General features: G+C 35.8%; 1 protein-coding gene across 1 annotated transcript in view; it reads left to right on the top strand.

Annotated features, from left to right (window-relative positions):
- Positions 1–7,506: 7,506 nt before the first annotated feature.
- LOC129273664 (uncharacterized) overlaps positions 7,507–11,500 on the top strand; it is a 57,620-nt gene continuing 53,626 nt past the window's right edge. Inside the window, exons 1-2 of the mRNA XM_064107941.1 lie at positions 7,507–7,802; positions 10,100–10,249. Of these exons, the coding sequence (XP_063964011.1) occupies positions 7,754–7,802; positions 10,100–10,249 (199 nt within the window). The 5' untranslated portion in view covers positions 7,507–7,753. The remainder of the gene's footprint in view (positions 7,803–10,099; positions 10,250–11,500) is intronic.

Genomic DNA, 11,500 nt, shown 5'->3' with positions numbered 1-11,500 from the left:
TGAGTAATAATTGTATGAGTGCCTAGTCGAAGCTTATGAGTAATAATTGTATGAGTGTCTAGTCCAAGCTGAGTGATAAGTGTCTAGTCCAAGCTAATGAGTAATAATTGTATGAGTGCCTAGTCGAAGCTTATGAGTAATAATTGTATGAGTGTCTAGTCCAAGCTAATGAGTGATAATTGTATGAGTGCCTAGTCTAAGCTTAGTAGTAAAGATTGCATGAGTCGTAGTTAAAGCCAATGAGTAATAATTGTATGAGTGCCTTGATGAAGCTTATGAGTAATGATTGTATGAGTGTCTAGTTTAAGCTAATGAGTGATAATTGTATGAGTGTCTAGTCGAAGCTAACGAGTGATAATTGTATGAGTGCCTAGTCGAAGCTAATGAGTAATAATTGTATGAGTGTCTAGTCCAAGCTAATGAGTGATATTGTATGAGTGTCTAGTCCAAGCTAATGAGTAATAATTGTATGAGTGTCTAGTCCAAGCTAATGAGTGATAATTGTATGAGTGTCTAGTCCAAGCTAATGAGTGATAATTGTATGAGTGTCTAGTCTAAGCTTAGGAGTAAAGATTGTAAGAGTGTCTAGTCAAAGCTAATGAGTGATAATTGTATGAGTGTCTAGTCCAAGCTAATGAGTGATAATTGTATGAGTGTCTAGTCCAAGCTAATGAGTAATAATTGTATGAGTGTCTAGTCCAAGCTAATGAGTGATAATTGTATGAGTGTCTAATCCAAGCTAATGAGTGATGATTGTATGAGTGTCTAGTCCAAGCTAATGAGTGATGATTGTATAAGTGTCTAGTCCAAGCTAATGAGTAATAATTGTATGAGTGTCTAGTCCAAGCTAATGAGTGATAATTGTATGAGTGTCTAGTCCAAGCTAATGAGTGATAATTGTATGAGTGTCTAGTCCAAGCTAATGAGTGATAATTGTATGAGTGTCTAGTCTAAGCTTAGGAGTAAAGATTGTATGAGTGTCTAGTCAAAGCTAATGAGTGATAATTGTATGAGTGTCTAGTCCAAGCTTATGAGTAATAATTGTATGAGTGTCTAGTTTAAGCTAATGAGTGATAATTGTATAAGTGTCTAGTCCAAGCTAATGAGTGATAATTGTATGAGTGTCTAGTCCAAGCTAATGAGTAATAATTGTATGAGTGTCTAGTCCAAGCTAATGAGTGATAATTGTATGAGTGTCTAGTCCAAGCTAATGAGTGATGATTGTATGAGTGTCTAGTCCAAGCTAATGAGTGATGATTGTATAAGTGTCTAGTCCAAGCTAATGAGTAATAATTGTATGAGTGTCTAGTCCAAGCTAATGAGTGATAATTGTATGAGTGTCTAGTCCAAGCTAATGAGTGATAATTGTATGAGTGTCTAGTCCAAGCTAATGAGTGATAATTGTATGAGTGTCTAGTCCAAGCTAATGAGTGATAATTGTATGAGTGTCTAGTCTAAGCTTAGGAGTAAAGATTGTATGAGTGTCTAGTCAAAGCTAATGAGTGATAATTGTATGAGTGTCTAGTCCAAGCTTATGAGTAATAATTGTATGAGTGTCTAGTTTAAGCTAATGAGTGATAATTGTATAAGTGTCTAGTCCAAGCTAATGAGTGATAATTGTATGAGTGTCTAGTCGAAGCTAATGAGTGATAATTGTATGAGTGTCTAGTCCAAGCTAATGAGTGATATTGTATGAGTGTCTAGTCCAAGCTAAAGAGTGATAATGGTGTGAGTGCCAAGTAATGAATGTTTGGGTGTCTCATGAGTGATAATTGTTTGAGTGTCTAATCCAAGCTAATGAGTGATAATAGTGTGAGTGCCAAGTCAAAGCTTATGAGTAATGATTGTATGAGAGCCTAGTCAAAGCTTATGAGTTATGATTGTATGAGTGCATAGTCCAAGGTAAAGAGTAATAGTTGTGTGAGTGCCAAGTAATGAATGTTTGGGTGCCTCATGGGTGATAATTGTTTGAGTGCATAGGTTATAAGCTAAGTAATACTTGTGTGAGAACCTACTCTCAGCTAATTATGATTATATTAATAATATCATTGTTTTTATTATTTATCATTATTCATTATTAGTATTATTACTATTATCATCATCAGTATTATTATCATTGTCATTATTATTATTGTTCTCATCATCATCATCATCATTATTATTATTATTGTTATCATTATTATTATTATTATCATTATTATTATCGTTATCATCATCATTATTATTATTTATGTGCTGCGCCTTTCCACAAATGGCCTGAAGTGCTTACAATTGGCACGATAAATAAAGGAAATTTTTACAAATATAAAAATGATACCTTTAATCCTAAAAATCTGAATTGGAAAATAAAAATGTTTTTATGCGACTTCTTTAAGCTAATGAGTGATAATTGTCTGAGAGCCTATAATCTAACTTAGGTTGTGTGAGTAATGCTTGTTGAGTATCTAGTAATGATGCATTCTTTAATTGTTGAGTTCATCATCACTGAGAAGCTCATCAAAACCTTGTCTTGCCTTTATTCTTACTAAAAAAATATATTTAGGTCATCAAAGATCGAATGGCATGAATTTACAAAAAAAATGACAAATCCTTTAGGGGCCCTTTTATAAATCTATGTCAACATTTGCATTCAACAATGAAGGGCATTCGGACCATTGTGACGTAGTTAATATGCACACAGGTATGACGGTGAACGCAATGAATAAAAGGTAAAGTCAAATATATCACTAAAGGTATCAGTGGCGTACCGTGGGTCACGGCATTGGGGGGGCACGAGCAAAAATTTTGAGTCACTTAGTGAGCGCAGCGCGCCCAGTTGCCAGGTATACTGACCTAATAGAGACATTTTAAGGACAGTGCCATTAAACGAATATGTATCTCACTGGTCAAATAATGCGAGCGCGAAGCGCGAGCTTAAAATTTTTGATATTCAGACCTAAAAAAGGACATTATAAAATTCTTTTGTAATCATGATACGTACATGTCTCGCTAAATAATGCGAGCGTGAAGCGCGAGCTGAAATTTTTGTAAATATTGACCCCAAACAGGAAGATTTTAAGGACTATATTTTAGGAATCCGTTAAGAGTATACACATCTCACCATAGTCATCTAATGCGAGTGCCAATAAGCGCTTGCTGATTTTGTTAGAATTACATCTAAACATATGCACATAAAGCACTTGTAATCATGATTAACATACCCGTCTCACTAATCAAATCTTGCGAGCGCGAAGCGCGAGCTGAAAATTTAGGAAATTCAGACCTGAAGAGGGGCATTTTAAGGCTTGTTTGTAGGAATTCACGAAGACCATACGTAGTTCACTAACCAAACGGTGCGAGCGCGAAGCGCGAGGTGAAAATTTTTGATATTCAGATCAGAAAAAGGAACATTTTAAGGACTGATTCTAGGAATTCATTGAGAGCAGACATATTTCACCAATCCGCTACTGCTAACGTAAGCACGGACAGGAAATGTTTTATATTAAGACCTTAAAATGGGGCAATCACTTTAGTCATGAAAAAGAAGCATACTATATTGTACATAAAACAATAACTCGAAGTGCGAGGAAATATATTTGGCAGTTTGGTATATATTGACTTGAAAACGGGAGGCTTTAGTTTTTATCAGGGTTATATATCTCGGTAAACAGACAATGCGAGCTTCAGGAGCAATGAAAACATAGGCCCTGAGCAAATTATGTTTCATTAAGTTATGAAAAATGTTTCTTATGTAATATAACATAACATATTATTATGAAATAATATAACATTATAATGAACAATAATGTCTTTTTTCCCACTACGTTTCTATTTCTTTCTCCCTCTTTTTCTCCTTTTCCCCGTTTTTTTTTTTTTTTTTTTGGTCAGCCGATTGGGGGGGCACGTGCCCCCCCATGCCCCCCGTAGTTACGCCACTGAAAGGTATTATATCCTTTTTTGTGGGACAAGTAAGTAATGTATCTCATTTTCTATGATAGACATATGACCTGCATAATCGTGATATTCATTTTCGAGCTGTTTACATTAGAAATATCTTTCACAGTTCATGGTCATTGGTCCACCTTGGAAAAAAATAGTTTTTAGTGTAGAGATTTGTCTTGCCATTGAATGTATATTGATATATGGTTTTGATAATAACAAAACCAAAATCTGATATTCTATTCGATGGTTTTAAAAGTGCAAAGGCCCGCGTTAGATTCGTTGCAGGAGCATGATGCTGCTTATGGCACTCCAATTTTTGTTGATAAATCTGGCATTCATGGTAATAAATAAATAAATAAAAGTTAATTTATACAGCGCTTCATACTTTGGTTTCTAAGTGCTTTACATTAATGTAATTATCATTACCCCGGTCATAGGATCCATCACTGTTTCACACATAAAGTGCACCATCTCCACTCCCTGGGGAGTCAGGCAACCATTCATCGTGTGCACAACATCTAATCACAGACTTTAACATCCTACCGAGTACCCATTTCACACCTGGGTCAAAATATGACATACCTAAATACAATGACAACGTTGTCTGGCAGCCGGATTCTATTATTTGTTTGTTTGTTTTATTTTTATTTCTGCGTTCACAATACATTATCAAAAATATTTAAATTGTTTGTAATATACAAAATAATCCATAATGTATACAATATAAACTTAATACATAATTAGAAAAAAAATGATGTGGGCATATACTTCACATATTAATAATAAAAAAAGGAACATTAACAAAATTTAATGAACGCAGGAGACCGCCATCGTGAGCGGTTAAGCTTGTAATTGATGGCGGTCTCATAATAAAGGGTTCGTGACTATGATTGGTAATTACTGAACAAGTGGGTGCAATGCAGGTGCGGGTGCTGAAGATAGCTGTAGAATTTATATTTTTTATTTCATTTATAGTGGTTAATGAGGATTAATTTGAAGTATGGGATGAATAAGATTGAATGATATTTCTTTTAAGAGTTGATTTTAAGGAGTATAAAGTGGAACAAGATTTAATATTTTCTGCAAGATTATTCCAAATGTCTGGACCCGCACGATGTCGAATTGATTTAGAGGTAATTAACAGTCTGGGGTTTGTTAGATGAAAGTTTTTAGATGTACGAGTGGGGTAGGTATGGACAGAACTATTGAACTTAAACATATCATCAAAAGACGAAGGGAATAGATTATTAATATACTTAAACATAATGATAGCTACTTGAAGACTATACAAGTCGGCAACTTTTAGTGTTTTCTGTTTGAAAAATAAAGGATCAGTGTGGGCCAAGTAATGAGATACTGTACAAATGCGAATAACTCTCTTTTGTAATTTAAAAAGAGAAGTCAGCTTTGTAGAGCCACAATAAGCCCAAACAACGTTACAATAAGTAATATACGGGAGTACTAAGGAATTATACAATAGGAATAAAGTTTTAAGAGGCAAAATAATTTTTTTGCTTCTCGAAATACACATTGTCACGAACATTGATGCCTCCCTTTTGTTTTTACTTATACAACAAGCCCTAGTCTATGAATTTGAACGTTGGTTTGTGACTTTTATTTTTTTCTGTTTTATAAAATGTTTTTTTTACGTCTTCTCTCAAATCAAATATACAATTAACAATTAGTCTCATAAGCAAATTAAACAATCACTAAAACAAGTATTATCACAGAATTGTCGATCATTAAGAATGAAAAATATAAAATTATAATGATAACGAAGAACACACAACTTGTCACTAATACAGATTAACATTCATAAAAATCTGAAATAATAAACAAAAGATAAAAATAAGATTTTAAACGAAAGATTTTAACCAGTGATCGATCGAGGGCTATGAAAATTCATCAAGTGAATTCGATGAAATGAAATTAAACAATAGCTTTAATGTCAATTCACATTGATTGTTTGTAGCACCAAAATGCTCAAATACAAAAATACTAACATAAATTTCACAATTATCATTATTGGTCTTATATTGGTATATTAACAAAATACGAAGAGGAAATGTGACAGTTAACATTTAAGAACATATAAAACCTTATCACAGACATTAACACAAAAAATGGAACATATATATTTTGAACCCAGTTTCATTTCTATTATTACTCAGATGACATTCCAGAGCATGAATTACTACAAAATGTCTGGCTTGCAATGCTGTCATGGTGGTAAAATGAGGGAGTGGCGATCGGTATTGTCAACAATAGGTAGGATAACATTTTTTCAATTGTTAATAACCTTGCGTCGTTGCGAATACAATCAGCCTTTTTCCCTTTATATATTTTTTTTTATAAATGCAAATCGATTGAAGTTCAAACCGGATTTTCCCTTCCTATTTTACCACTTGTTCTTCCGTTTCGATCTATTTTGACGTGTTTATCTTCAATCCGTCTCACTAGATCTGCGAATTAGTGCCCCTGGCCATCTCTCTCTCTCTCTCCCTCCCTCTCTCTCTTTATTGTTCCCACCCTCATCTCATGCCATAATTCATGTTTTATCTGTACTTGCCATGCTACCTCTTTCAAAAAATCTTTTCTGGATCTGTCTGCATAAACCCCCACCCCCTCTTCCTCGATCCCTCTCAAATCCCCCCCCTCTCTCTCTATTTATCTTTAGGCAGCTCATCCCTTTCTCACACTTTCAAGTTCTGATTCATGTTTTGTCGACTTTCCTTGCTATTTCCCTTCCACAAATCTCTGTACTTCTCCGTCTTTCCTTATCAACCCACCCTTAAATGGGATGTTCCGGGCTGAAAATATTTATATCTAAATAAATAGAGTAAAATTTACGGAGCATGCAAAACATGCTGAAAATTTCATTAAAATCGGATTACAAATAATAAAGTTATTGAATTTTAAAATTTAGTAATATTTAGTGAAAACAGTTATATGCACATCGAAAAAATGAAACAACATTGTTTCATTTTTTCATACATGTGTGAACAATGTATCTCCTTTATAATGAAATAAATTTGCAGCAATGAATATCTAATGCATTAAATCGGTTGTCAATCAATTTTTTTAATTTCTTGGTATAACAACTTTGAATAAACCTCAGTGATTTCATACAATAAAATACAAAAGAACAAGTGGGGATATGACATCATGGATTTGCTCACTGAATATTCAATGAAGACATGCCTAGAACTGTTTCACAGGAATAATGCAAATATTTAAAATGCCATAACTATGTTATTCCTTGTCCGATTCTGATAAAATTGTCAGTGTTTTGTTTGTCTGATTTTTCTTTATCTGTTTAAATCGTATTATTTTTAGCCTGGAGTATCCCTTACCCCTTAAAGTTCCCCCTCTCTCCCTCTACATGACTCATGACTGTGTATCTATCAACGTTTACTCTTTCTCTCCCTCCCTCCCTCACTCTCTTTATCTTTATCTCGTTCTTTCTTCCTCAATCCTTCTCTATATACCTTTCTTCCTTTTTATTTTAGTTCTGACTATGAGTGTGCTATTTGTTTGGTTACATGCCCAAATACAAAGGCGTGGTAATTGTGACCTGAGGGACCTGATACCAATATAGGGCTGGCACGGATGTGCGTCATTTTTATATTATCCTCGCTAAAAGCCTTCTAACCCTGTATTCATTGAAATCACTGGACTTTATCAATCCGCTTTCTGTTTTTTGCGGTCTTCATAAAGTTAAAGCGGAGTTAAAGACATGTGCAAATAGATTGGAACCAACACCAAATGGAACAACTACTATATCTCCCAGTTTAGATCTCCATGTAAAATCATTGACATCATTCTCAGAAAGATGTATCTTCCCAGAGTAGCAGCTGCATCGCTGGTGGTATTGCTTTATCGTAAGTATGATGTATATTGTAACTATAACTGGTGCATTCTCCTTCGTCCCAAATAACAATATGATATAAATTGGGCCTCCATGGCTATATGTCTATGCAAATTGTGCCTATTTCTCTATGTCAACATATCACTCTTTTACAGTATATTATTGGGACTATCTGTATCACTATACTCTACTATACTTCATCCCATGTAGCAGTTGCGTCGCAGCTCGTGTTATCTACGGTTATCTAGTACCCCCGGGAGTACCCCATCGTACTACACTGTACTAGCTATTATATTCGTATATTTTATACAGATATATGCTAGTAATAGGAGTAAATGCATATATGTGTATCAGTTAAGTCGTGGTAGTATAGATATTGGAGTACGTAGTAGTGGGTAGTAGTATATAGTAGTAGTAGTAGTAGTAGTAGTAGTAGTAGTAGCAGCAGCAGCAGCAGCAGCAGCAGCAGCAGCAGCAGTAGTACTAGTAGTAGTAGTAGTAGTAGTAGTAGTAGCAGTAGCAGCAGCAGTAGTACTAGTATAGGTAACTATAGGTGTGCACTTGTTAAAAAAAAGATACTGAAGTATCCGATATTTCAATAGAAATATATATATATATATATATATATATATATATATATATATATATATATATATATATATATATATATATATATATATATATATATATTATAAGTATGACGTCATCGCGACTCTCAAATGTGCACATGCACATGAAGGGTATACGTGTATTGGGGTTAATCAACATGTATGTTGGTGACATTTTAGTGATCCGGCTTATACAAAAATTCATTACTCATACTCCAAAGTTACTCAAAGTTAGAGTCATTAAAAGACAAGTCCACCCCAACAAAAAGTGGATTTTAATAAAAAGAGAACTGAAAAATCCAACAATCATACACTGAAAATTTCATTAAAATCGAATCTAAAATAAGAAAGTTATGACATCTTTAAGTTTCGCTTAATTTCACGAAATAGTTATATGCACATCCCGGCCGGTATGCAAATGAGGGAACTGATGACATTACTCACTCACCATTTCTTTTGTATTATGAAATATTCTTATTTTCTCCTAATTGTCCTGTGAAACAAAGTTTTATTTCTCCCTGAACATGTGGCATTACGTTGTTTAACATTTTATCATGGTTCAGTCAAGTCTACCCTACTGTCAATTCTGTAAAAATATTGAAATATTGAATATTCATACAATAAAAAAAAGAAATAATAAGTTAGAGACGTCATTGATTCTCTCATTCACATGTGACTAAATTGTGCATATAACTATTTTGTGAAAATAAGAAAAACTTTGAAATGTCATAACTTTCTTATTTTACATCCGATTTTGATGAAATTTTCAGGATTATACTTGTCTGAATATTTTGATTTGAACCAACATTTTCTGAGGTGGACTTAACGGAGGTTAATAAGTCGTGTTATGAGTAATTTCAGAGGTATAAGAAGGGTATACAAAAATGCCGAAGACTTTGAAACATCAGTATTCAATAGTACCCCCCATCCCAATAGCCCTATAAAGATGTGCTTATTTCCTTTTATAGAAGCTGCGCAATGTATCATATTAATGCCCGCCCCCCCCCCCCCCACTCCGGGGTCGGAGGGACGTACCGCATGCGTGTTCCCAAAATGTCTGGTGAAGGGGTATTTTTTCGCGGGACAAGTCTGGCCCGCGAATTGTTAAAACTGAGGGGGTGTATTTGACTTTTCACCCGGAGATTTCTTTAAAAAGGGGGTGTTTTTTTCTCTCTTTGAACTCCTGAGAAATCAAAAAATCTTTCCTAAGGTATAGAGGGTTCCTACAAGCATCTTGGAGGACAAACAATAAAAAACTGTGCATCATACTATGAAAAATCATTGTTTTCATGGTTTTGCTATGCTATCGTTTTGTCCTCCATCGACATCAGGGAATTAACCTCTATTGTAATGACAGCTTATACCTGCAGTTGAAGGGGTCGGGGGGTTGTCTGTCTTGAGATAGGGGGTTGGAATGAGAGCTCACCTGAGATAAAGGGGTTACATTGAGCAGTGTTCCGGATTTAGGGGGGGTCTCCTGTCTCCAAGACAGGAAAAGCCCGCGAAAGGGGAGGGGGCGTTCCCGCGGGGGGGGGGGGGTTTCAGAAATTTTGGCAGACAGGAGATAGGGGGGGGGGTGCTTTCAAAGGGAGGGAACAAGCATAGGCGGGGGGGGGGGGTCGTACGTATCATGATGTTATTTTGATTGATAATTGCATTCTGTAAATAGGCTAATCATTCCGCCCTTTCCCTCCCTTCTCAGTTGCAACTCGTACCGACGCTCAGAGCGACTATCACGGCAAACTTGTGGGATCATTTGGAGGAACTGCACATAATGTAGCAGGGACGATTTACGCAGAGGATGATCACACGATAAGAATCATTGGATTCTCTTACGATGGGACAGCTCCAGGTAAATAAACTGGCTAAAAATCTTAGGATGAGAAAGAGGTGATTATGGCGTAGTGAATTAGTGATAGATAATGATGTGACAGGCGCTATATTGATGGTGCATGGGAGGGGCCGGGATAAGTGATGGTCGATGGCGTATAAGAAGTGAAGAAACGAGCAAGGAAAAAGTTCTAAAGAAACGATATGAGCCGGCCATACTGAGTGGACTGGCCTGCATGGGTACTGGTGATTATGGTGGTGGAGCTGATGTCAGTGGATGACGGTGATGATGATGATGATAGTGATGATGATGTTGGTAGCTAGTGATGATGATGGAGGTAATGATGATGGTGATGATGGTGATGATGATGGTGGTGGTGGTAGTGATGATGATTATGAAGATGATGGCCGGTGCATGATGATGATGATGGCGATAGGGATGATGATGATCGATGTTGACGATATTTTGATGATGATGATGATGATTATGATGATGATGATGATTATGATAATGAAGATGATGTTGGTGCATGGTGATGATGATGATGATGAATGGTGATGGTAATGATGGTGGAATAGTGATGATGATGATGATAATGATGATTGTGGTAGTGATGATGGTGATGATGATGGAGGTAATGATGATGGTGGTGGTGGTAGTGATGATGATTATGAAGATGATGGTGCGCACATGATGATGATGATGGCGATAGGGATGATGATGATGTTGATGATGATATGATGGTGATGATGAAAATGGTGTACACCTCCCAGGACAAAAATCAAATTGAAACCAGTTGGATTTCCAACTGGTTTCAATTGGTTTCAATTGGTTTCAACTGGTTTCAATTGGTTTTAACTGGAATATAACAATTTCCAATTGAAACCAATTGAAACCAGTTGGGCAACTGGAAATCCTAACTGGAACCAGTTGGGTAACTGGAAATGACTTCCAACTGGAAATGATTTCTAACTGGAACCTGTTGGGTAACTGGAAATCCTAACTGGAACCAGTTGGGTAACTGGAAATGATTTGTAACTGGAACCAGTTGGGTAACTGGAAATCCTAACTGGAACCAGTTGGGTAACTGGAAATGACTTCCAACTGGAAATGATTTCTAACTGGAACCAGTTGGGTAACTGGAAATCCTAACTGGAACCAGTTGGGTAACTGGAAATGACTTCCAACTGGAAATGATTTCTAACTGGAACCAGTTTGGTAACTGGAAATCCTAACTGGAACCAGTTGGGTAACTGGAAATGACTTCTAACT

Source organism: Lytechinus pictus, chromosome 12 (assembly GCF_037042905.1).
Source record: "Lytechinus pictus isolate F3 Inbred chromosome 12, Lp3.0, whole genome shotgun sequence".
Lineage (NCBI taxonomy): Eukaryota > Metazoa > Echinodermata > Echinoidea > Temnopleuroida > Toxopneustidae > Lytechinus > Lytechinus pictus.
The sequence above is the reverse complement of the archived record's forward strand: the minus strand, read 5'-3'. Positions and strand labels throughout refer to the sequence as shown.